The sequence below is a fragment of the Aulonocara stuartgranti genome, assembly GCF_965226115.1.
Source record: "Aulonocara stuartgranti genome assembly, chromosome: 10".
NCBI classification, from domain to species: domain Eukaryota; kingdom Metazoa; phylum Chordata; class Actinopteri; order Cichliformes; family Cichlidae; genus Aulonocara; species Aulonocara stuartgranti.
In genome coordinates, this window is record NC_138946.1 from 27,253,244 (window position 1) to 27,280,393 (window position 27,150).

Here is a 27,150-nt window from a genome sequence, read left to right on the forward strand (position 1 = left end):
ATCATCTTTATTGTCATCCTGTGCTGTTCAATATATCAGGTGTAGTTCAGGTGGAGTACTACACTACTGGAGTATATTATCACTTAAGAAAACACCTCCACTTAACACCATGTGTGTCCTCTGACTTAACTGCAGCCTGGAGGACATCCTTGCACATGATCTCGGTCCGCTTCTCCGGTTGTCTTCATTTGTGATGCTGTGAGTCTTCACTGCACCGACACCTGCTCCTGACATTTTGTTGCAAAGGCACAGTTAGTGAAGCCAGTCTGTCAAAACTCACTGAGAACTCTTAGCCATATTGAAGACTAACAAGCGGACCCGTAACGCTGGCAGGAAACTTAAAACTTGGTAAAATAGCAGTAGGTGAAAACTGCATAAAAAAGATGCGATGCGATATGAAAGCTGTGCCGGTTTCATGTTTCACAAAGCATTTCTCATTTTACTTTTGCGGGTAACCTGAAGAGACGTGCGATGACGTTAATCAAATGTCATGACCTACAATGAACGAAGAACTACTTATTTTCATTGTTCTTATCTCCATAAACTGGAGAAAAAAAGGTTAATCCACCAGAGGATAACTTTTCTCCATCTATTCATAATGATGACATAATCTCTCTAGAAGAAAATATGCAGATCAGTGCTGAAGATCACTGCCGGTTGAAATCCTGTATTTCACAATTGCTGAACCACAGTGAGACACATCATTTTCTCCAAACTCCAAACACAAAATCAGTTTTTTTAAAAAATGAAAACACAGTGTTCTGGACATATGACTTCTTCTTTCCGACCTCCTGTGGCTGTCTTGTGTGTGTGTGTGTTCTCTGACTTCCTTGCACCATCCACAGACATGCAGGAGAAGTTAATCGGTGTTTCTCGATTGGCTGTGTGTGTGAATGGTTGCCTGTCTCTCTGATAGACTGGTGATCTGGTGTTTCACCACATTTCACCCGGTGACAGCTGGGATAGGCCTAAGAAGGTAAAATGGATGGATGATGTGCTCTGTATACTAAGGGGAGTATAACATCATAGTCAAGTACTGATCTAACATGGACACACAGTAAATTCTAGCTAATTCTAGCAATGGTTAACTCTGTGTTCAATTTGCATTCATGTATTTAATTCCCCCAGCTGCCACATTCGGGTCAGAGGTCAGGGTCAGCAACCAACCCTGTAGCACCTGTGCCGTTTCGTTCATGGCAGGCGACCTGCTGACTCTCTGCTTTGTGTAACATCTGGTATTTTGCAGTAAAGGAGACACAAATTATTATGTAAGTTTAAATATTGCACAACTTCATGTATTTTACAGAATAAATAAATATTGCAATGTAAGTAAATGTAATAAGTGCCTAAATTCTGGGTATTTTAAAGGAAAGGATACACAAATTATACTGTAAGTAATTTTAAGTACTACATCATTTTAAATACTGTGTAATTCCTTGGTTATCTTGTGGAAAAGCAAACAATATTTCCCCATCTTACATTGTATTTACAGTTTAGTTTTCAGGGCACAGGCCATATTGTGGAGTTACCTAACTTCCAGTTATTTTAAAGGAAATGAGACAATCCTTTCCTGTACACTACCTTTGAAATTTGTGTTTGAACAGTGATTGTGACACGGAAAAAATAGACTTGGCTTCATCATTACGGTCACGTGGGTCTGCGAATTTTGATGGTCCTTAGTTTTTCTTGTAAGTGGTTAAGAGAGGACAGTCCTAATCTATCTATCTATCTATCTATCTATCTATCTATCTATCTATCTATCTATCTATCTATCTATCTATCTATCTATCTATCTATCTATCTATCTATCTATCTATCTATCTATCTATCTATCTATCTATCTATATGCAAATGTGTAAAAAGATTATTTCACTAATTATTCCCTGTAAAACCTGGCTTGTTACCTCCTTATTCTAGTATGCTTTAAGTATTTGTAGATAAATATTATTTTAAACAAAATACACTGAAATTGAATGTAATTGCAGAGGGATTACACTCTTTGTCACGAGTTATATTATAAAGTGCTACAATAAAACTTCGAAGACACAAATGAGAAAATACTCATTTTGTAAGTCTCATCTCATCTTCAAACACAATTACAGCCACTTTGCTCACATTCCTCCCTCTTCACCTACAAAACCATACAAATTAAATATCACTGTTATTCAAATGCCCAGCAGGTTAGACTTCTCTTTCCATCACAAGTAGAACAGAGACTTTTTGAAGAGACGCTTTACCTCCAGTGGTTGGAGGCAGTTGATAACCAAATGAGAAATAAACCACAAGTGTCAGTTTGCACTGTTCCATGTGGGCCCTGAGATCAGTCAGTGCATGTGCACCATCATTTAGTTGTTCACCTTGACACCCCCCCCCCCCCCCCCCCCACACACACACACACCACCACCACCACCATTTGCAGTGCGACACATAGAATACTAAAATGCAGTGGGGTTTTTTTTCCATGTGGCCTAAACCTGTCTTCATCAAACTACACGTGGGTGAAGTCATTTCACGAGGGCTGCAAACTAAAAACAAAACTGAGAACTTGGCTTCCACGACCGCAGGCGCTGTCAGGAAGGCTTTCGGCTCCGCCCATGTGCTGGCTTTTACTCAGATTAAGTGCTGCAGCAGCATTTGAGAGAAGCAAAGTGAAGTATGGCCTTCATTTTCTCTCTCTCTCTCTCTCTCTCTCTCTCTCTCTCTCTCTCTCTCTCTCTCACACACACACACACTCACACACACACACACACACACACACACACACACACAGAGCAACACCCATGAGGCTTCACTGGTGCCTTTGCCCTTATTTGGATGTATCAGTGCTCTGAGCTTAGGGGAAAGTAATAGATCATGAACCGAGGTGTTAACTTCAGGTTTGCACTAACCTTTGTTGAGAAAGAAAAAAAAAGCAAGTGGAAAGTTCTTCAGCTAAGTTTCGAAAAGTGCTCTGTCTGACTGGGATAAACGGGAATTAGGGAAGCAAGGGGATGTATTTTGCATGGGGGATGGACATTAGCAGCAAAAGGTCACACACACTTTAACTTGCTCTGGGTGTGTGTGTGTGTGTGTGTGTGTGTGTGTGTGTGTGTGTGTGTGTGTGTGTGTGTGTGTAAATGTGTTTCACAAGGCTTACAAAGCTTCCTCTCTTTGGCAGCTACAGAACTGAGAACATACTGAAGGATTTCAATTCCTTTTACAAATGCTGGCAGCTTCAATGGACAAAGCTATTGTATGTTAACGCTGGTCGAATACAAGAACAGCAGCATATTCACAAGTAAGCAAATGGTGAAAATCAAAAGGTATCAAAGCATGTATGAAAGTACTCATTCTGTAGTAAAATCCTCACTCGGGCTGTATGTTTCAGATTAACAAAAGTGTGTAAGGTGGACTTTTCTGTGTAGCATCTGAAAGTGAAGACGCTGTCAACTGCTAACTAACTGCCATGTCTGTGAGTAGTTCAGATACCTCACATTTAAAATCTTTGATTTCAGGAGCAGAATTTAGTTAGAGTTTGGTGTTTGGGCCCTGCATTCACAAGACTTTACAACTCAAGAAGACTGCCAAATCAGAAGATGTATTTGCATATCAAGTGAGGGCAGCTTGGAAGAAGCAATGTTGCTCATGTACTGCCTGAACTACCTTGCAGGCTTTGTTCCATTTCCATTTGCTTCATCTTAAAGCAAAGACTTGTCAGTGCAGGGCTGTAGAAAACAAATATAAAACTGTTGGATGATTTCAAAGTTATTTATCAGGGGTCCATTCTAAGACTGCTGCTGTTTATTTTATATATGAAAATGGCTTTAGACATAATAAAAAAAAAACTCTAATTTTTTCGCTGATGATATGATGATGTACTACTCTACTCCCAACATCTTCTCTGTCTGCTAAATCTACTTGTGTGATTTAGAACTGGTTTATATGCTGACAAAACTAAACTGATGATGTTCTCAAATGCAAACTCAAAAACACTGAACCTTTCATATATTACTACAGAAATTCCTGTGTACAGCTCTGAAAGTACACAGGAATTAGATGACAGTGTACATCTGGTAAAAACCTTACAGTGAAACTGGGTTTTTACTTTAGAATTGAGACTTCTCTGTCCTCTGAGGAAAAACCAGAGACTTGATGTTTCCACTTTTATCTCAGTAGTCTTCTTCACAATGCTTACATATTCTAGATACTGTTTATTTTGGAGCACTGAGATTTATTACAAACCCTAAAGTTATGTTCAACGTTGTACATTCACCTGTTTTGTCATTTTGTAGACTACATTTGAAAGTTCTTATTTATGTCGCTATTTGTGCCTTGTTCCATGACTTACATTCAACAAGAGAGAGAGAGAGAGAAGTTTGGCATGAGACTCCTTCCTTTTGTCTTTCCCAAATGTTCACACTGGACTCAAAAAATAAATAAAATATAATGAAATTCAAATGTGCACCTCTGTAAAAGCAAAGGATTTGGCGGTTTGATATTAGCAATGATCTTAAAGAATACCTGTTTCTGCCCATCAGTTTGGGAAGACTCATAAGACCTTTGTAAACAATTTGAAATCCATCATTCTGCAGTGGGAAAGATTGTTCACAAGTGGAAAACATTTAAGACAAATACCCATCTTCCCGAGTATGGATATCCCTGAAATCTCACCCCAAGGTCAGACAATGCAATGTTTAGAGAAACTGCAAATAAACCAAGAGCTACATCTGACACCCTAGAGCCCTCAGCTAGCATTTTAGATGTTAAAATCCATGAAGGTACAATTAGAAATAAACTGAACAAGCACGGGTTGTTTGGAAGGGTTGTTAGAAGAAAGCCTCTTCTCTCTAAAGAAGAACATGGCAGCATGGGCACGGCTTAGGGTTGCAAAGTTGGATCTGAACAAACCACAAGACTTCCTGAATAAAATCCTTTGTACGGAGAAGACCAAAGTACAGTTGTCTGGCTATAATTCAAAGTGCGATGTTTGGAGAAAAGGGTTGTGTTTAGGGTTATGCTAAACACAACCTGTCAGCACGAACATCTCATAGCAGCTGTCAAGCATGGCAGCGGAGGGGTCGTGTTTTGCAGCCATGAGACCCACGCACCTTGCTGTCATTGAGTTGACAATAACGTCCTCTGTATATCAGAGTTCAAATATGAAGACAACTGTCCGACAACTTAAGCTGGGCTGAAAGTGAGTCATGCAACAGGACAATGATGCCAAGCACAGCAGCAAATCTAAACAGGAGAGCTGAAATAGAAAAGAATCAAGCTGTTGCTACGACACAGTCAAAGTCCAGTCCAATCCCAGTCCTAATAATAAGACCTGCCAAGGACTAAATAATGTGTTTAATATGTTCTTGTTTATAAAAGCTAGGATTAATAGACGGTTAACTTTGTTTTTATCTTCACTGTACTTCAGGCTGCAAATGTTTTGCCTGAATCTTAATCTTTATGCCTGTTTTTTGCCCTGAGACAGCTGCATTGATGTTTTAGGCTCCACTGTGGAACTTCATAAAGTAACTTTTGTATTATTTTGTGTTATTCACTTGTACACTTGGTATACTTCATGTGTATTTCAAGTGTCACCTAATGAATGTGAGGACAGATGTTTTTCTTTTCTAATTTAACAAAATGTTTCCTTTTTGGTATTTTTATTCATCAGGTAGCAACATAGCTTTATTCATACAGTATGTTGATATAAGCTAGGAACTGTGAATTATTTCCAAAGCAAACTGGAATAAAACATCTTTGCATATATGTGTTATAGATTTCCTTTTTAGAATTTCTCTTGTAGTCTTTTGGATACACAGTTTGATTTTTAGGTAAATCAAGCTATTCCTATCCCAATATTGGTTTCAGTAAATTTTTGAACACATTTTTATTGCAGTTTTCCTTTTCATTTACTTTGAGCAGTGTTACTCTTAGCTGAAGCTTATGAAATCAGACTTAACGTTAGGTTTGTGCTAAGAAAAATTGCATGTGGGTTAAGATGCTAAACAAAGACAAAATGAATGGAGGTAAAAGAATGAACCTGAGTGAGGGTTAAATGGCACTATGTGAAAGGTCAGAGGAGAAATCCATCTCTGTTGGGGCCACAGCCAGACACAGTTTTTTGGTGTTAAGAGCCACAAGTCAAAAAAGTTACAAATAGCTGGCTTAATATTTCAGGTTCAGGCCTGTGTGGAGCTTGCAGGTCAGCGAGGGATCAGGGTGGCTCTGTGGTGTCGACACCCAGGCTGTAGCCCAGGGGGAGCTTGGCGAGTGCTGGCAGGGAGGGGAAATGGCTGCCGGTCCAGATAAGGTCTATCGTAAGAGCCAGTGTGGGGGGGAAGGCCCCAGTGTTAGAATATTCCTCACAGTGTTTGGGCCATTTCCTCAATGACATATGCGAGTGAGTGCTAGCAGTGTGCTAGCACGCTGCTAGCACACCTTTACCCTAACATGAGATGCCTTGAGGTGGCTGTTGTAAATTGGCATTATATAAACTGAAATACATAGTCAGGGAGCTGTAGCTCTTTTCAGGAGCAGATCAAAGTTCTTGGTTGCTCCTGAGAGTCTTCTTTCTGCTGTATCAGGTGCAACTGTTGTGGTTTTTATGTCATCTTATCTCTTATGTCTTTGTTGTGTCTGTAGCGGACAACACTCACATGGACTTAGGTGTCCGAGGACTCGCACGCTTTCTGTCGAACTGTTCCACGCTCACTGACCCAAAAGGTCAGACAAGCTAGAAAAAGTTCACCAAACCAGGACAGTGTTCCAAAAATGATGAAACACATGTGACTGAGCTTTGTTTTTCTTCTATTCTTTCTTAAAAGTAATTTCACAAGCCCTTTAAAAAACTAAAAAAACTAAAAAAACAAAACAATTTATGCCTTGATCTTTTGAAGGGGCTTGAGCCCTTGGTTGGGAAACAGCGAGACAAATCTAACGCATTTCAAAGTTCAACCGTCTCCAACACTAAAGTCATTCTTAAAAAGCATTCATTTATCCATTTCTATTCCTAGTTTTAGTATTTTATTAAAGCAGAATGCATGAGTTTTTAGTTCTAATTATTTATTGATTTTTTTTGTAAGAGGATCTAACACACCTTTCCTGTCTGCTTTGATCAGTACAGTTCTAACTAACCTTTTGTACCTTATATTTCTGTTTAACATCCCCCACACTACCAGCTCACAAGCAATGGGTGCGGCCCCTCTGCAGGCTTCTGGACGTTGACTAATCAGAGCAAAGCAAGCTTTTAGGCCAGGTGAGATCTTTAAGAGACAGAAACTAAAATGACCGGATTCACACAGTGGGTGAGCTCGGGCGGCGCCAACATCAGATCAACAAGCGCTTTGTTGAACTTCCAAGTTGTGTAAAGCCGGCCCCAAAGGCCCCGAATGAAAACACAGAGCTCCACATGAGCATTTTAAGACCCTTTTAAGAAGAATCCAAGTACTTTGTCATTTTAAAAACCACACAATCACAATCACACAAACCCATCCAACATTAACATATAACCAAACATTTAGCCCTGTGCATATGCTAACAACAACACAGTGACCATAAGAGCAGATTTTAGAAACCTAGAAGAGAAGTGAAAATAATGTAGAGGCTAGGAAATATATATCCCAAATGTTTCTGTGAGTCTTGTGGCATGTTATTGTATACATCTTATTATTTATGGGCAGTACTCAAACATTTAATAATAGCTTAAGTAAGAACTTCATCTGCTCTTATACACAGCTTACATAGGGAGGCTTACAGGCCAGAGCACAGTTCAGTCCCTTCACATGAGTCTGGATCCCACGTGATGAAATAGTTAAGCATAAAATGACTGTAAGTTACCAAAGAAAGCTCAGAAAATAAAACAAAAAAGAAGTTTAATGAAAAAATAAAGCATTAAAACGCTGAATTAATAAAATGTGTCGCCCACTGCAAAAATGTAAGCAACAGAGTTTGATCAGAAAGATGTAGTTATTGATACGGGTATAAAATGTAAACAAATAGGTGGAGACATTTCCTGAATGATTGTTAGATCACAGATGCAGTGATATTCAAGGTTTTAAAGCTGTGATGTTCATTTTGGGTAGTTTACTAATCTTATTCTTTAGGATTCTTTATGTTATGTATGTAAAATTTGTGAATTTGTGCTGCCAAATACAGGGAGTGCAGTAGGAAGGTGAATGGCTTCCTTTTGGAAGGTAGTGTAGATTAAAGATTATAGTCCAGAAAGCTGAAGTTGGTAGCGATGTGCCGTAGCTGTCACACTTCAGGGTTCACCCAGATGCCCTTCAGGGTTTGAATTATGAGAAACCAAACAGTTACAGTTGGACATTTACATTCAGGGGGAATTGAAACTTGTAGCCTTTCACTTTTAAAAACCCAACAGAACGTAAGCACATTGATGAAAATGTCACTCAGTGTGCCTTTTTTTTTCTTTTTAATGGCGGTCGCAGCTGACTTCTTTTTTTTTTTTTTTTAAACATTTCAACAAGTTTGCCTTAAAGCGGCACTTCCATGCTCATATGGTTGCTGACATCAGAACCCAAAAACCCAGCATTCTCCCCTCGTGTAAAAATACATTCGAAAGTAAAGACTGTGGATTTTGTCACCTTCCTATTTCACATTACATTTCCTAAGATGTGTGCAGAAGAATGCGAGCAACGATGGCTGCGGTGTTGAACTGACTAACAGTAAGAACTACAGCAGCTCTCCGCTCTAGTTAAGATTATCACCGACACCATCTTCTCACAGGAAATGCTCCACCAAACCTTACTGCACCTCTGGCTGCTCATAGATCTCATTTATGGAGAAATCCTAACTGCCACACTGTGCAACACGTAGAATGACATACACAAGCCGTGGAAGTGAACCATCACTGTGATACATGAATGTGAGCTGAACCAGTAAAAGTTGACACTGCAGACATTATAACCTCGTTATGCTTTAATTTGACCTCGTTTCCCAGCTCGATGTGGATTAAGAGAAACATATTTGTTAAAAGCAACCAGGGACGGTGTAGTGTGTGTTGCTCATGTCACGGTGGGCTCATTGTCCAACTGCTGTCGGCTTTTTTTAAAAAAGGCATCTGCAGTAGGCAGAGTTAAGACGGAAGAAGAGAAAGAGAGCGCCTGTGACTGTTAAACCTCTTCCTGTGGTTACATCACGTGACTGTGGAGGGTTCAAAAGGAGACGACTTCTTCTTCTTCTTCATCATCCCCTCCTCAGACAGGCAGAAGACACCTGTGGGGCCACAGGACAATCAGCGTTCAGAACAGAGAGACAGGAAACAAAACAAAAAAGGAAAGGTCGAGGTAAAGTGTTAATGGTTGACATGCTTTGATTAATGCTAGAACTGTTTGAATTGTTTATGTTTGAAATCTTTTTTTTTTGTAAATGATTTTTGTGTGTCAGATGTGGAAAGCAAACCAAAATTTACAGTTTTTATTTTGTTCATTCTGTACTTCTTTGATTTGACTTCTAGGCAAGCAGCCTCTGTTCAGAGGTTGGCTTAGATTACTGAGGAAACACATTTGTATTTAAAACTTAAAGGTTTTGCAAAGTTTTTCTTTGAGACTATGATTGAAATTCTTAAACGTGTCTTTCGGATCTTTCTGTCCGGTCCCATTTCAATGTGATCAGAGCTGTCGTGTGTTATTGGTGGACTTATTTTAAACGCCTCCTGATCGAAGAGAACAGCTCAGACAGAAAAGCTTACTCATGGCTGCTAAAATGGCTTCCTCAAGATAGCGCTTCCTCTGGCAGTTTGCTCCAAAAACAAAACAAAAAGAACAAATTTTTGCCTCACAGGGTTTTTTTTTTACATTTTTTTAGTTTATGTTCTTCAGAAATGTAACCAGACATCTGATGAATTTGAAATAATTGCGTGGAAACAGAAGGCACGCAAGTGTTTCAAGAGGAATCAGGAAGTGTGCTTTTTCTGGTTGAGCATGAGCAAGGGCTGCTGAGCTGTTAAGCACAGAGGTTTCAGGTCGGTCTATCTGTCAAGGGGCGGGGGAGGGGAAGGGAGGGGTGGTTGGTGTGTGTTAGTGTGTATGTGTGCAGCTGCCAGAGCAGGTGCACAAAGAACAGAGAAGTGGGAGAAGACAGAAGACGGAAGAGGAGCGGTGGATGTACAGTGCAGTCATCCATAAAGTAGAAAGCACTACTAAACTCCTCGCCACAGTGTAGTGTTTCCTACTTTATGGATGAGTGTACTGTTGGCTTCAGGGAGAGCAGAGGCCCGACATGGCGCCCCGCGCAGGAAGTTGCAAAAGAGGAAGCTGCTTTGTCTCGCACGGCCACGCTCTGCCCAGAGTGTTGCAGCAGTTTGTTCACATGGGCAGCGTGCGGCACAGAGCAAAGCTTGCAACTCTTTTTCCGCTTTAGATCTCATCTGTTTCACCTATCACAAGTGCAATGTATGATCTGCTGATATGAAATAAAGATAAACATTCAAAAATCGGGACCTTGTGTTTCAGCTTCTTTTTCAAATTACCACACATGACACACACAGGTGTTTTCTGTGAAAATATACATAATTTATTGCTGTAAAAAGATCCATATTGAAAGAAACCGTCACAATTTTAATCCTTTTAGTTCTAACATCTTCATACACCGTTCCTCCATCAACACTGCCTGGGCATGCATAAGAAAAAAAAATCTGAAAAACAATATTAACAAAAAATATTTACACACGAGCTTCCAAAAATGGGTAATAAAAACATTTATATATATATTTATATATAATATAAAAAGGTAAATCTTACACTGGTTTCAAACAAATGAATGAATGAATAAATGCAGCTCAGGAAAGATTACAAAAAAAAATCTGCATTGTATGAAAATAGTCCCAACACTGTTCAGTACATACAGACAGCTCCTACAGCTCCATCTCCCGCTGCATCCACCATCTACAATTCAAAAGGGAGCCCGCAAAGACGGAGAATGTGACAGCAACATAAATAAGGCCAAACATGGGTATAACATTAGTATGCATGCAATCAATAAACATCCTGTAAACAACAGATTAAGACTAAACAAGGTCTTCGTGTAAGGCTAAATATGATCAGCTGAGCTAAAATACTGCCTACAGGGGTCCTACAACATATGGAGGGGGAGGGGGATGCCTATGTTACTACTCAGCAGGTAGAGAAATAATTGTGCATTAAAGGCCGTCAAATCCAACACAAGTACAAATGGTTGCTGTACATTTCGGCAACTGTTAAGCATCCGCCCTTGTTTTGATTCTTAAAAAAAAAGAAACACATGAAGAAGTCAGACAGTACAGCCTCGCTCTTGCCTCTGTCCCGGCTACTTCACATCTAAAGTGTCAATCCAGCCCCTGTCTTCTTTTTTTTTTTTTTTTAATTCTTGGCATCATCACGCTCCCTTTATTTTAACACTGACAAAATTCAAACATTCATCACATTAAAGAAAAGAAAAAGAAAATAAATAACGTGCCTCCAGCTTGAGCCTTCACTCCACCTGCCACACGGGCCTTCAAGCCAGCGCTAGTAAACCAGGGAAAGCACCGAACATTTTGGCATCTCCTGTTGCTTTTTCAACAACCACACGCTCAGCATGGAAAAGGAAAGGTGTGAAAACCTGAGAAGCTACCTAACAGCCCTGTGTGTGTGTGTGTGTGTGTGTGTGTGTGTCAGCACGGCTCTGTGTTTGTTCCCCTGCAGTCAAACGCAAGAGCCGCCATTGCTCAAGCTCTACTTTTTGAAGAAACTTTGACAGTATTGTGATGCAAATGTGCGAACAGAAAAACGCCGTGTGGGCTGAAGAGGGATCACGTAACACCATTCAAATTGACTACAGTTATGTGACTGCATTTACACGAGGAGGCAAAACTAAACACACATCAACAACTTATTGCAGAGTCTATCACATTACAGTAGTGCAGCTAACCACCACAGCAATGACTGAAAACTGCTCATTTTAAACGCTGTTCTAAGAAAGTGCTGCTCTGTGTGCCACATTCAAACATCACCACACCCCACAGGCTAACACTGCTCAGTATCTATGACCAGCTACAATATTTTCACAGTTTTCATTTGGGAGTACAGATTAAGCAGAGCTGCAACAGTAAAGCAATTGTTGATTAATCATGACGTTTTCACACTGAGAGATGTTGAAGATGTTTGTGTCAAAACCCAGTTGAGCCACCATGCATGGCATGATGGCTCAACCCCCAAATACAGGGAAATAAAGTTCAAAATCTAATTATTTTTCAAGCACCTGCCTCCTCATATACAGGTTAGTCCCACAGACACAAAGCAGGAAGTGGGCTGAAAGGGGTCACACATGAGTTTATTCTAGTTTAGCTTCTCAAACATAATCACTGACTCTTCTTCTCTTCTTTTGGAGTCGCACTGAGCTGCAGGGATCTAACGGGCATCCCCCTGGTTTTAAACTAAATGACTGACCGATTAATCAACAAATACTTCATTCAGTTGCAGCTCTGTTGGCTACTGCTCATTTCTGCACACTAACACTCACACACAGATGGCAAACAAGTAACAGTTAGGTCAGTTATGACTGTTGACACAGCCATCAAGAGTTCCTGTATTAATGTCTGAGAAAGGCAACTGTTTTCAGTCTCACCAGTGATTGTGTGGCTTCATCCACACACACACACACACACACACACACACACACACACACACACACACACACACACACACACACACATGCCAAAGAAGGAGAACCCTTCACATTCTTTACATTGAACGCCAACAAACAGTCAGGACTGTTAACCACAAACGCCACGATGTCTTAGCTCTAAACTACACATACCAAAGTGGATCCTTGCTGTCTCTGACAGCTCTAAACCTCTAATTTTACGCCCCGATGCCACTTCATGCGGTGTGACCACTGTTAGGGCAGGAATCCGATACAAATAAATATCATGTTCTGTACAAAGTAATGTATAAATACTCTTAAAGACAAGAAACACAGAGAGAAGCATCCATTCAGGATAGATAGTGCATTCTTAATAATGACACAGAGGAAGAGACGGCGTGCTGCCTCTGTCTGTTTGTTTCAAATAATAAATAAAGTGGCACCAGTACACGAGCATTAAAGCTAACACTTCATTAGCTGTCTCTGAGTTGGGATGACGTCTTCTCTGTTCCGTATTGACTGTTCTAAATAAAGTCAGTCCTAAAGGAGATTCAAACTGCTTTAAAGCCTCCAATGAGTTGAAATTTTGCAAATGCTCAGATTATTAGGAAGTAATTGCTCACTTCAACATGCATCTATACATGCTCTTGTGATGCCGTTGGGTGTTTTAGGGTATTCTATATTTAACAGCTGGTCTACCAGTGCTCTAAGGCAAATGTAGAACTACTGACAGTTAAAGCATCAATTATTAGATCTGATAGCTGCTAACTGCACCGACTACCAACTGAGAATTACAGTTACAGAAAAAGTGCTTTTAATGTGACACAAGTGTTGTGTGTCAGATGTCCAAAGTTTGTCATTCTTTCTTGCTGGATCCCAGCTTTTTGAACAGCTTCTTGCCTTTGGAGAAAAAACCTTTTTTCTTCTTTCCTTGCACAGAAGATTCGGCCTGTGCAGGGCTGTCCACAGGACGGGGGTCTGAGGCCTTCACTACAGCTGGGCCCAGAGCAGGGTCCAGGTCTAACGTGGGGCTTGCAGTGGGTGCCAATTGGGGTTGTAGATCTGTGTGCTCTGTCATGGCGGGGCAAGCAGGTTCAGTTTGAGGGGGCAAAGATTCTTCTAGTGTTGATGGCCCAGATTCCTGTGGCTCTGTGGAAGACGTCCAAGCATCCTAGGAAAAAAGGAAATCAAGAGTTTAAAAAGCAGCAAAGCAAAACACTGTTGAAGTTCATTTACACAACATGGGCTCATCATTTCTTCTATTAGAATTAATATTTGATAAAGGAAACAGTAACAGGGAGACACAGAGGAAGAAAGATTTCAACTCATCCTGTGGTTCACATTTAGGGGCAGGATCACAGAAGCAGTGTACAGCTACGGGTTGAGAAGGTTTTAAGGAGGAAGTAAACAGACAGCAAGAGCGTTGATCGCCTAGAAACACTTACGATCAAGTCTCAAAGTGTACAGAACGTTTTTGCTTCTGGAAAAGGCCATGCAGGAAACAGTGAGATGAAAGAAATGTGACAGAGCAGAATTAATGAAACAAAACAGGTTTAAAGAAACAACAAACTCAACAACCAGAAATTAGACATACTTGTGAGTGATAACAAAAAGAAACACAGAAATCTGGGATGTCAGTGACTTGTAACCATGTAGGTCAGGCCATTGCCCACAGTTTCAAAGCTACCTGTGACTCTTTCTTGGGTTCAGGTGCAGGCTGCACAGGAGCATCATCTGGGACGGCCTGCAGGAAGTTGGAGGGGACGAGGCCTCTGTGGCCATTTAAGTCACCCTGAAAGAGAAGGTGGTAATTTGATGAAATGCACTCTCTACTACAAAGGTATTTTATAAGTGGTACAGCTACAGCCAGTAAAGTTAAGTTTTAAGCAAAGTAAAGTTAAACGTTTTAAGAGCCACATAATATTGCAGTCATGTCAGATCTCCTAGTCATTTTCAGACTTACGTAGAAGAAGCCATCTTCGTCCATGTCACCAAACACATGTATGATATCTCCAGCACTGAAGGTCAGCTCAGCCTGGACAGGGGCATAACAAACAGAGCAGGTAATCAGCAAACATTTCAGCCCCATAAAGCAAAAAGAAAGCATCTGCAGTCCTAACCTCTATGTCGGTGTTGGGGGAGCTCTCTCGTGGGTCATAATCAAAGATGGCGACCATCCTTCGGGCTCCTGGGGCTGGCTTCCCCACAGCTGCAGTGGCTGAGGGATCCACCTGGCTGGGATCTGTCAGCCAATGAGAAAGGGGGGTGGGTGGACAAACACTTTTTTTAGTACAGAGTCCTGAAAATGGGCATTTCCAATAAACTGATCGTGTACGTACATTCGACTCGCTCAGCATCATGCTCAGCTGAAGGAAAGTCACATCAGAACAACAAGAACAGAAGATTAGCAGAGAGAGTTAGCATTTGTAATTCATGAAAAAGGTGATGGCAGCCTGAACTGTGCTGCCCCATTAAACATAAGTCGGAGCAAATATTTATCCTGAGGCGGGGAGAGTAAATTACTCTGCAACACTGTTAGCAAAAATGGAGACAAATGGATGTTATTAGATGAAAAGAAGGGACAGAAGGGACTGTTTGACCTTTATAACTAAGGGTTAATGATAAGCCGTTAAAGAGTAACTATTATGTGATATTTAATCTTTGTATGATCCACAGTTGCTCTCATACTGGGAATCAGTGGAGCCTCTCAGTTCAACCATTGGCTGAAACAAGCTGCTTTTAACTCCTTTCACCCTCCCTCTTCTGATTGGCTGCCCCTTGCAAGCAGATGATTTCCCCTGCATTTGATGCATTTTCAACTCAAAGAAGATGAATTTATTGTTAGTGTTCCTTACTTTTAATGGGTTTAAAGGCCAAGAGTCAAACGTACTCTAAAAAGGATGAATGAAGGCGACATGATCAGCAACTCTGAATACAGTTCTCATGTTTACAACCATTAAAAAAAACAAAACAAAAAGAAAATAGAAAATAACAGAAAATAACTCCAGCTGCAGCAGCAGGTAAAGGCATGCTGTCCTCCAGGGCACACTGAAACAGTCACCTGATCATGCAGGTGCAAACGGAGGCGGGCAGAGCTACAAACCTTGACTGGAGGAGTTTACACTCTCCTCGCAGATGTCTGCAGACTTGACTGGAAGAGACGGGGTGAAGGGAAAAGAGTACAGGAAGAGTCACAGAATGACACAAGGCACTGTCTGAAAATAATCCTGCAAGTCATCACACAGGCAGCACGCAAAGTCACAGGTGGAGCGCAGAGGGGAATGGATGTTTCAACAAAGTGATCTGTAGGTGACCATGTAATTCAACTGTGACACAGGAGCAGGAGACAAAAACCTTCTTTGAGGTTCTTAATGAATTAGCAACACATGGCAACATCCTGCTACTATATCCGTGTATTACATGCATAGCCAATGACAGGACTCATGTATGTGTCTTTGAACTTTTGAAAAGCTGTTGCACACTTAACCTGTGGAGAGATGGTAGCATAAACAGCCTTTAAATACTTGGCTTTAATTGTAAAGTACGAAACTACTCGACAGATACTCCATTCATAATGGAAGTATTTGCCCACAATTCTAGGAAGCTGTCTGAATTCATTACTTGAGTAGCTGGTTTAAAAATCCCCCATGCCCCAGTTGCTGAATGGCAGGCAGCAAACTGAAAGAGCAAAATCTAAAGTGAAAGAGACAGAAAAAGAAGCAAACCAGAAGGGAGGATAAAGGAGAGAAGCGGGGGGCCGCAATCTGCAGCGAGACACACCTTTCTTGGATCGTCTCGGTTTCGGCGGTGGAACGGGGCGACGTGGAAGCTGTGCGTGTGTGCGAGTGCCTTAATGGAGTTTTAGAAAGGAAAACCAAATAATAATAATAATAAAAAAAGAAACACAGATGTAATTTTTGAGAGCAGCAGACCACATAAAGTAGACAATGAAAAGCCAGTGGAGAGCTATTTAACACATGAGAGCCAGTGAGCAGCTGACACAGCAGTGACAAGTGGAAGTGAAAAGGTTAAACCATCTGCAACAGCACAGCTCTGGGTACAAAGCAGGAAACAGAAGCAAAGTGTTAGCTTGATTCTGTTCGGTTGCTTGCCACAGAGACTTTGCCTCCCATTTCATTTTTAGACTCCTGCAATGGTTACTATTACCTTATTAGCAGAAAGAACATAAGAACATATTCAATATTTTGGGCCAATTTTAAATCAACTTAAAACCAACTGTCAGATGTTCTCCAGAAAATGAAGACATCAACAGAAGGATTGAAAATGACGGATATTTTAAAGTCACTTTTCAAAACATTGAAGTTTTGCAACAATTGTGCTGCCATTTTCACTTCCCACTCAAACATGAACAGGGATGATATAATGAGTAAAATATTAGCATTTACATCATCAGTAACAGACAACCAAATCACCTTTAAATGGCAAAACAACAGAACTAATACTGCTGTGTTGGGGGAAAATGTCTGACTAACACAGTCACATACCTATCTTCTCTATGGAAGCTGCTGTGGATAAGAAGGCCTGCTGCAGCAGCTGCTGCCGGGTCTCCTCATCCTCCACTTGGATCTCAGACACCATGTTACATGGCACATAGCCCAGACAACCGCCTGACTCTCCTCGATAGAACCCATCTGCATCTTTATCTCCATAAACCTGAAGGAGGAGGAAATGTATCAACTAAAATGAGTTGTTTTAACTGATGGCATATAGATTTTATACAGGTCAGCATTACATTAATACTCTAGAATGAAATGGGTGCATTAAATGTCCCTCTAATGTGCAAGCTGCATTATCCTCTGAGCTACAATTTGCACAACCAACATCAAAATCAGCCTTTTTAAAATACATTTTCAAATCTTTGCAAATAAAGATAAAAACCAAACAATGTTAAAAGGATGAATTACATTCAGGCCTCATTAAAGCCATAATCACTTCTTGTTATGAAACCTTCAGCAGCGTGATAATTACTTTAATCTGTGGTTTCCACTATTTCAGTATGCAGATTTCTGTCACTCTGTTGCAAGACAAGCAGGCCAGCAGTTTTTTGGTTAATGCTCCCTAGCGTGTTAGCTCATGTAACCATAACCTAAACTAATGGGGATGATAACAAAGAAGGCTTTAAGGCTTGTGAATAACCCACAGCAACCCTGGCAACTATACAAACATGCAGATTGAGCTGCATGTCTAAAACAGGAATGCTGTGAAATCAGAACATGCTGAGCCATCAGGGCCTGAGCAGTGTGTGGACATACTTTGATGATTTGTCCTTCGCTGAAGGGAAGCTCCTCCTCAGCAGCGTCAGGATTGGGTGACATACTGGCAGGGTCATATGAAAAGAGGGCCACAAAGATGCGTATGTCACTGTCTCCTTTCGTCTTTGGTGATTCCACACCACCTGCGCGCGCGCACACACACACACACACACACACACACACACACACACACACACACACACACACACACACACAAATATGATTAGAAAATTGCTCTAATATATACAAATAGTTATAAATATCCAGAATATTACAGATTAAATATATTCTGTAAAACTTTGTTATTTTACTGTAGTTGTACAGGGAGATATGCATAGGCACGAACAATTTTCCTATCTTGGACAACATCCGCCTATCCGACACCTTAAGGGAGTCCAGCTCCATCCCCACAACATTATGGCCAATCAGTCTGTTGGCATCTGCGATCCTCAATCTGCTCCCCCGACATGCTAAAGCTCTCTAGATGGCACTGGCTACAACAGACTCATAAAAACAGTTGTTGAAAGACTTCAGCCGGCTCAGAAAATAGAGATGACACTGGACCTTCCTGTAGAGTGCAGTGGTGCTTTTAACCCAGTCCAGTTTATTATCTATGTGTACTACGAGGCATTTATAATCCTCCACAGTGTCCATATCGACCCCCTGGATTGAAACTGGGTCACAGGTTTCCTGGTCTTTCTAAAGTCCACAATCAATTCTTTGGTCTTTGTCACGTTGAGCTGCAGATAATTCAGCTCGCTCCACGGGACAAGGGAGTCAACCGCACACTTGTATCATTAAATGATACCAACAGTGTACATAACTCTCATTCTGAATTAGTTACTTTGTGGAAGTATTTCCCTTTAATCCCATGCAATTTATTTTATAGGTATTAAGATGCAATTCTCTCTTACTATTATAATATTGGCTATTTCAACACAACAGAGTTTGCAGAGCAGCCGTGCTTAGCTTGCAATGAATTCTGCAAATAGAACTGCAAGCTTGCACCTCCCCCACTGCCCACCAACTGCGTTGCCATGAGCAGCGTTCGCCTAGCACTGGCATGTCCTTAAAAGAGGTAATCAAGCTAAACCACTGATCCTAAGCTGTGTGAGCCATTTGACAAACGTGCACACGCTCACAAACTCCAACTGTGGAATAAGGTGTCTGACCCACTCTCCAGTTTAACTTTCAACACCTTTACTTGCAGACCAAACCTAACATGTAAAAAACAGTCCTAGTATAATTTTAGAGGTGCTTTTAATACAGTGCAAACTACGCAAAGCAGGCAACAGATACGCACTATTGCACAAAAGATTCCAGCAGTGTGATTAAAAGCACTGCCACTGAAGCCTATGTGACAGCAAGAGACAAATTTGAAGAGCTGTAGTGAGGCTTTAAGCTGCACTCAAGAGATGCGTTCTCTATCTCATTAGAGAGAATCAGCCCATCTGTGGCAAGAGTCACGGGCAGACGACTCGCACACTTTCACATCCTCACTGATTTTCTAGTAGATAGAACAGAACTTCTCCCTAAGCCCTTCCTCTTATCTGTGCACGTGTTCACTTGCGCATATATGTGTGCAGTCAACTGTGTATTTATCAGAACAGCCAGGTTTGCTAACTCAAAGGGCAACTTGTTGAATCAACAATGGGAAGCAAGTGAGATGAGATCTGGAGGAAAGAAGAGAAAAGCAGAGGGGTGTGTACGTCCAAACTGCGAGCCATTTCTCTGCTGGCTAATCGAGGTTACTATTTTAATGTCTGTCACTTCCTCCTGTCATGACAAGCCACTTTAGGTTAAGCCGGTTCTCAGCTTAGCGGCCTCTCTCTCTCTCACTTCACTCCACTGCAGCTACAGCACCTCCTTCTCCCTAAACCCCCACCCCACCCCCCTCCTTCCTACACAAGGTGCTAATCTGACTACCTCCATGTGAGAGAGGGGGAGGTTTGCCAACAGAAACCACAGGTGTGTCAGCACCGTCTCACACCCACTGTTTTCGGTTAAGAAAAGAGAAAGCAATGAGAAAGAGGGGAAGCACAAACACGAAAGGGGAAAAGGCCTCTGACCTTTGAGATTCCTAGCCTGCAAGCATGCGGGTTTACAGGAAAGCTCTGCTTGGCCTCTCCATGATGGACGTGCTTCAGCTGGAGGGATCTGGCTGACCTCCTGCTCAAGAATCAAAAAAGAGAAAAGAAATATGAGGTATGATGTTTAAGCACTACATGGGAGGAGAGGAAAATTATTAAACTGTTTCTTATTGGAGCAGAGATCAGAGTCACATCTAATATATAACACACTCCAGGGTATTCTACATGCACGCAACATAAGCATATTATTTTCTTGCACTGCAGCAGTATTAGCAGACGCACACCCACGCACCAAAGCACACTGACTGTAAACGAATGCAAGACAAGGCAGTCTGGACTAGTTTAAAACACAGAGATGGGGTTTCAATGTGCAGGAGAATAGGAAAGCAGCAGGAATGAGTGCAGTCACGCAGAGGGGGAACATTAGCTGAATCCACTCGGTAGCAATGTATTGTGTGTAGCCATGTATTGGCAAAGTCTATTGAGTGGGAGGGTTATGAGTTTTCCTCTAAAGAGCTCAAGGGTTGATTAGCACAACTACAGAGGAGAGGATGGGTCTGGGACGGCACACCAGCGGACCAACATTTACCAGCGGATCAGCCTTCGGCCCTCGGCGCTGAGGAGGTCTGCTGTGCTCCATTTGGGCCCCCTCTACCCACCATTCAGAGCTCATCTGCTGCACCACCACCTCCCTAGGAGTATATTCCACAGGCTCCTCATTGTCATCTGTACCGTACTCAACATCAATCTCCACCCCAGGACTAATGGGTGACTTCATAGTTCGTACTGTTTTGCTGACTGGGTAGGGTCTTGGTGGGGTAGGGCCATCACCGGGGTTGGCCGCAGCGGCAACGGCCATCTGACTCCTGAGCATGGCCTCCCTCCTAAGGCGGTCACCTAGCCCTCGAAGCAGTGTTTTGTCTTTGCTAGTGTGGGTTGGCCGAGGAGGACAGTGGGCAGAGACCCGTCTGTTGGCAGGACCCTCATATAAACTTGTGTCTTCTGCTTCCGGATAACTGACGGTGTCCACCGTTTCTGCATAGTGTACTCTGTGCTGTGTCTTAGGCTTGACCTGCAAGGCCCCGTGTTTGGGTAAAGGCTCTTTAATTAGGGATCTGGGTTCCTGGTTGAGGTGGTGATGGTGAGGGGGGATTTGTGGGTGTGGGTTACGGTGATGTGGAGGGCCAGGATGGAGGTGTTCTGGGTTTCTGGAGTGGAGGTGGGTGAGCTGTGGCTGATGCTGGCTGCGGCGACTTAAATGCTCTTCTTGACTGCTGTCCTCCTCCTCTGTCATCTCGGGGATGCTGAACAGCTGCTTGTTGGGGTAGACATAAGGAGGCAACTTAAGGATCTTTTCAAGAACTTCCTCATCACTGTCTGGAGCCTCCAACTTACACAACTGCAAGGGCCACAGTTTTATTCATACAAGATTGGTTCGGTGAAGGTAGGATGGAACATTATAATGTTCAGTGAAAATAAAGCAAGTGCAGACAAAACGGATGAGAACGCCACCATGAAGAAGGAAGAGAAATGAAAGAGGAAGGAAAAAACCAAGAATCACAATCAGACACAATCATGATTCCAACAGAAGAAACAAGGCCTCAAAATGAGAACTAAACTCTGGAAGAAAAATTAAAAGAAGCATGTTTCATTTAAAAAGCAGAACTTGGAAAGTATCTCTGCAAACAAGCATGTGTATAGCTGCGGTCATAGTACGAAATAATTTCTTTACCCTGTTAGCTCCAATTGTGCATCCCCTTGCCTGTACTTCACCGAGGTGGTCAGAGTAAAAGTCCTCTTCCTCTTCTTCCAGGATGTCTGACAGATCTGAGTGGCTGTTGTCTGCATGGTAGTCACTGGGAGGTTCAACAATCCCTCTGACATAACTCTGGGGAAACATTACATCATGCACAGAATTAAATAATATCTATGCATCACAGCTTGAAAGGGCGCAAACGATTGCATATACAAGACTAGAGCATGGAAGGTGTTTATATGGCCTTGGCTCCATGCATCAACGCATCAATCAATATGTTCAATATGGTCTTAAATTTGCAGCCAATTTATTAACTTTTAATTATTTAGGGCTTCTTAATAAGTGCGTAAAACAAAAAACTTGACATGTTGAGAGTTGATGTTGTTCTTCTACTTTCTGCAACTCCCTTTAGGGCTCACCACAACAGATCACCTGCCTCCATCTCACCCTACACCTACTATCCTCTTCTGTCACACCAGCCACCCTCTTCGTGTCCTCTTTAGCCACATCCATGAACATCATCTTGGTCTTCCTCATTTTCTCCTACCTGGCAGCTCCATCTTTAACATCTTTTGTCCAATATGTCCACTATCCCTCCTCTGCACATGTCCAAGCTACCTCAGCCTTGTCTCCACAACAATCCCACCTCCGTCTGATAGACATATATCCAATCTTGTATATTCTGGCCACTCACAAAAACATCTTAGCACCTTTAACTCCGTCACCTCCAGGTACACGTCCTGTTTATTTTAAAGTCTGCATATATGAAACACTTTCTATTGGTTGGTTATGGAAACTACAAGTTGTGAGTCTTGATGCATGCTCAATCATCCAGATAAGGAAATCTCAAAAAGTTGATTCTGTTCATTTGCACAAAGTGTTTTCAATGGAAGAAACGTTTCGCCACTCATCCAAGTGACTTCTTCAGTCTCCACAAGTTTGGAGTATAAAAAAATATCTGTAGCCTACGACTTCTTGAGTAATACAACAGAATCTCAGGCTAAGATGTTGACTGCTGAGTGTCTTTGTGGGTAATGTTGCAATGGCAGAGCAATATCCTTTAAATGCCTTATTCCTTCAAATCTGATTTCACCAAGTATGACATATAATCTACACTGAAGTTAGGTGCACCTCTGAATACCTAAACTATAATCAGATTCAATAAACAGACACTTAGAGTACATGTTACATTTAATTTTGTAGTAAACAGCAATAACCCAGTTAAAACAAGGCTGACCTGTTGCCTCCTGCAGTACACTGGGTCTTGGTCCTGTGTCAGGAACTCCTCGATGGACACCAAGCGGGTATTTTCATGCTCCTCCTCTACCTCTGACTCCAGAGGAGAAGTGCTGGGGGGACGGATGAGGTTAGTGTCCTGAGGGTTAAGGAGATCTGTAATTGGGGCTTTGGGTGGTGTAGGGATGCGTTCAGGGGTCCCAAGCTTGGCACTGGGGTCCTCGATGAACTCTGTGATAGATGGGAATGGACGTATAGTTCCAGGGCTGTCGGTGTCTCTGTGCTGCTCCAACACAGGTGCTGCTGCTGCCACTGATGGAGCCTGAGCAGGTGTCGGTGACGCTACTGGAGATGGCTGAGGTGCTGAGTTGGCCGGGGAGGTCACATTAACCTGGAAATGGAAAAAAATAGTCAGACAAAGGTGTTTATTATTCTGTCTGTCAAAAAGGACAGGACGCCTCAATCTAGCGTATTATTTACACTTTGGCAAACTGCAGCCATTAACAATATGCTGGATTATCTAGTCAAGTCAAGTCAAGAAAGCCTTTATTTGTCACATGCAAGTTGCCCTGCAGCGAAATGGGTCCCCCCCCCCCCCGACCTTACATACACAACACAGACATCACATGGGGAGACAGGTCGGAGACCGGCAGTATTATGGAAAAACACTGAAATGTACAATACAATGGGCAAGACGAGGAGGGGGAAAAAGAGACCTCTACTCATGCTGGGCTCCTATGGGGGGACAGCATGAGAACAGAAAACAAAAAAACTCCTCTGCACAAAGAGCACATAAATGTCCACATCACAACATCATGAAGCATGTGACAAGCAACAGGGGTGGGTAAGGGGTGAGAAGTAAGCCGATCCAGACACAGCCATCCTGCCCTGCAGCTATTCATCCAGCGCCGGGCCCAGACCTGCCGTCCGACTCGGCCTTGGAGATAAGCGTACAAGGGCGTTTGGAACAAAGAGTCTAAACACAGTTTGTTATCAGGGGAGAAATTGTTTGTTATGTTCAGCTCCAGCCTTGAGACCGCAGCTGGCGCCGATATGGTAGCCGCATGAAATAATGGTGGTGTTCTTGCTTTAGTGCGAACCACTGCATGTCAATTTTACAGTCGATCTAATGTCCATCACTGGTTCCTCACCATTCCCGTTGGAGAGCCGTGAGCCTCTCCACGATGTTATCCAGCTACACCGAGATGTTATCCAGTTTGGTCATAGAGCATGAGTGTTCACGACAGCTGTGAGCCTCTCCAAGATGTTGTCAGATGTTGTCAGAGTCTCAGCACTCACAGCAGCCGCAAGCTTCTCCAAGATGTCATTCGTGCTGCGTCTAATGAGCCCATTCTGAGAAGCCACGGCTCGCTCCATCGTTCCAATCAACATAGCGGGCAGCCTTGTGGGGATTTGAACAGCTGTTTCCGCTTTCTTTATTCTTTGATAAGCCAGGGCCAAGCCAGGGCCAAGCCAGGGCCAAGCCAGGGCCAAGCCAGGGCCAAGCCAGGGCCAAGCCAGGGCCAAGCCAGCGCCGATCAGCAAGAACCCTGTTATCATGATTCCAAAAAGACAGATGTCTTCAATGGGCTCTCCCGAACCCAGGCTTCTCGTCGAGAAGAGTGTGTCATTTGCATTCAGGGACCAGTTGATCAAATCCATAATTCCTTTTTTAGGTTTTAGAAAACAGACTCTGAGACTCTTCCAGGGTAGAGGGAGAGAAGCAGACAAGACTAGACAGAGACATGAGAAAGCCAAGCAGGAAAGATAAGGGAAGGGAGAGGGAGAAAGTGCGACCGCCTTTGTCAAGAGCCAGAGATATCTATTAGTGGTTACAAACAAATTGTGAACTCATGTAGTGAAGGTAAAGTGCTACAGTTCCCTTCAGGCACCTATTGTGCTTTTCCTTATTTTGTATGATATAAACACTGCTGCAATGATTGATGCTCATATTACACATGGCTTCAGTTGAATTAATGATGCATGTAATTCATTTTTAGTCTTTATTTTGGCTCCATATAAAAGTGGGGAAATTCATGTGTTCCAGCAGCACAGTCCAGAGGCAGATGGAGCATGAGGATTCACACAAAAGTTAAAATAAAAAACAAGAAATGTGCAGTGTGAAGGCCAAATTTGGAAGATAAGAAAAAAAGAATACTGTACAGTTATATATAGTATAGTTAAAAATAGCATACTCAGATTCAAAGAAATGCACAGCTAAGTAGGATAATTTTTTAAAAAGATATACAAAAAGTGCTGTGAAAAATCTGCTTTATCTCCTAGGACCTGTCCATGTGGACATCACATTTTGGGTTGTCTAGACCAAAATACTAAATTTTGCTCTATGAGGGCCTGATATCCACTAACGAGGACATTATACTGCCACTGTTCTATCGAAAATTAAAGCAAATGTCCTCATATGTGGATCTCATTTTTCTCAGAAACAAAAATCTGATTTAAAAAAATTCACGTAATTCTTTGTTTTTACATTCACCAGGTCCCAATCAGGCCAAATAGCAAAGAGAAATTAAAAATGCATGCCATGAAAGAGTTTGGGTCTTAGGAGGTTAAAACAACAATGACAGACTGTTTAAAGGAAATTGAAAAACTGCGTATCTATTACTATCACCTTCAAGGGGCTCTCATATATAGGAGGATGGAAGAGTATGGCTCACCACTGGGGTAATGGTGGAGGCTACAGATAATGTGACCTCGCCAACAGCCAAGGCAGCAGCAGATGAAGGGTTGGCCCAGGCCTTCACGTATGAGGAAGACGAGAGTTCTTCTGAACGGAGGGCAGAAGGTGAGTTGGCAGCAGCCTCCACTGTGAGGCCAGTGATATGTATCTCTGATGGCAAAGAGCTGTGCAGCGTGGACACTTTGGCAGCAGAGTTTCCATAGGATGGTGAAGGGGGCAGGTTACTGGGACCTACTGGAGTACAGGGCAGAGGTGGCAGAAGTGGGGCAGTGACAGCCGGGCCTGCCATGATGGCAGCCAGCTTTGAGGGCACATTAACCGGCAGAGAGTCACAGGACTCCCCATGGGCGGATGTGGTGCGGACAGTGAGCTCCTGAGCTGCCAGCAGGGAGTGGATCTGAGAGGGACCCAGGAGGGCACTACCAGCTGTTGGGGAAGACACCTCAAGCACCTTGGATAGAAGAACGATAATCAGACTTTGGTTAAATATCTGAATACTGTCTTAAAATCAAGATTACAATTTTAAGTTTAAAACAGACATGAAGTTCTTGCCTTCTTTGCGTCAGCATATATAGTGTATCCAGTTACACGGACTCCGTTGGAGGTCCCTGCAGCATCTATAGTGACTGGTAGCCAGCTGATGAGAGCAATTCCAGGAGATGGACCATGCTCCAGCTGAACATCCAGAGGAGCATCGGGGGGGCCTGCAGAGATTTAAAACATCACAGCAAAATAAAGAGAAGCATGTCAAAAACTGAACATAGGACTGAGTAAATGACTCATACTGAAAATACAAAGCTTTGGAGGAGGAATAATGTTTACTATGGGGACATGTTTCTACCAAGAAAGTTGCCATCTATTACTCTAATGGCCACTAGAAAACCATATACCTGAAATCCCAGACTGAGGGCATGGAACTTAAGCAAATTTGAAGGATCATTTGGAGAGATGCAACTCAAATATATATCACACTGATGATTATACATTATATAGCGTAGTTCATTTCTGAAATCTTAAATACTATTGCCTGGCAAAACGGTACCAACTTCATATGAGTCCATAATTAAAAACACAAAGCATGAACAGTGACTATACTAACATACTATTGTAAGCTTACTTATTTACAAGAGTAAATAAATCCACAGGATCTTTGAAACCTCTCTTCCCTTCACTGTTAACATAATGTAGAAATCAGTAGAAATACTGATATAAAAATGATGCATTGCTTCACGCTGCATTTTCACACTGTCTTTATTTTGCTTACAGTCTTGATTCTCATCTTCATTTGGGTTGCCTGTACCAGCAGTACAGTCATGGGAGGTGTTCCCTACAATCATTAATGATGTAACTCTCTCACCAATTTGATGGGGACACGTTGCCAAGAGCAAAGTGACATGTACATATGATTAGACTTAAAAGTCTTAAGGAAGCTGGCTTGATAAATTATCTAGCCAAAGCTCTGGTAAGATGTTGCAAAGATTCAGGAAAACACAGACAAAT

General features: G+C 42.2%; 1 protein-coding gene across 6 annotated transcripts in view; it reads right to left on the bottom strand.

Moving 5' to 3' along the window:
* Window positions 1–10,484: 10,484 nt before the first annotated feature.
* Window positions 10,485–27,150, bottom strand: part of tspoap1 (TSPO associated protein 1) — a 77,700-nt gene continuing 61,034 nt past the window's right edge. For 3 of the 6 annotated variants that reach the window (XM_082548580.1, XM_082548579.1, XM_082548581.1), the window contains 15 exons: window positions 26,203–26,354; window positions 25,628–26,101; window positions 22,954–23,343; window positions 21,693–21,848; window positions 20,550–21,359; window positions 19,940–20,039; window positions 17,871–18,013; window positions 17,103–17,271; window positions 16,378–16,446; window positions 15,701–15,748; window positions 14,718–14,839; window positions 14,561–14,632; window positions 14,285–14,389; window positions 12,634–13,768; window positions 10,485–12,593 (listed from right to left, as the gene is read on the bottom strand). In XM_082548580.1, the coding sequence (XP_082404706.1) occupies window positions 13,454–13,768; window positions 14,285–14,389; window positions 14,561–14,632; window positions 14,718–14,839; window positions 15,701–15,748; window positions 16,378–16,446; window positions 17,103–17,271; window positions 17,871–18,013; window positions 19,940–20,039; window positions 20,550–21,359; window positions 21,693–21,848; window positions 22,954–23,343; window positions 25,628–26,101; window positions 26,203–26,354 (3,125 nt within the window). In that variant the 3' untranslated portion in view covers window positions 10,485–12,593; window positions 12,634–13,453. Of the gene's footprint in view, window positions 12,594–12,633; window positions 13,769–14,284; window positions 14,390–14,560; window positions 14,633–14,717; window positions 14,840–15,700; window positions 15,749–16,377; window positions 16,447–17,102; window positions 17,272–17,870; window positions 18,014–19,939; window positions 20,040–20,549; window positions 21,360–21,692; window positions 21,849–22,953; window positions 23,344–25,627; window positions 26,102–26,202; window positions 26,355–26,540; window positions 26,568–27,150 lie in introns of all 6 variants that reach the window. The other 3 variants (XM_082548578.1, XM_082548582.1, XM_082548583.1) reach the window with 2 other exon arrangements.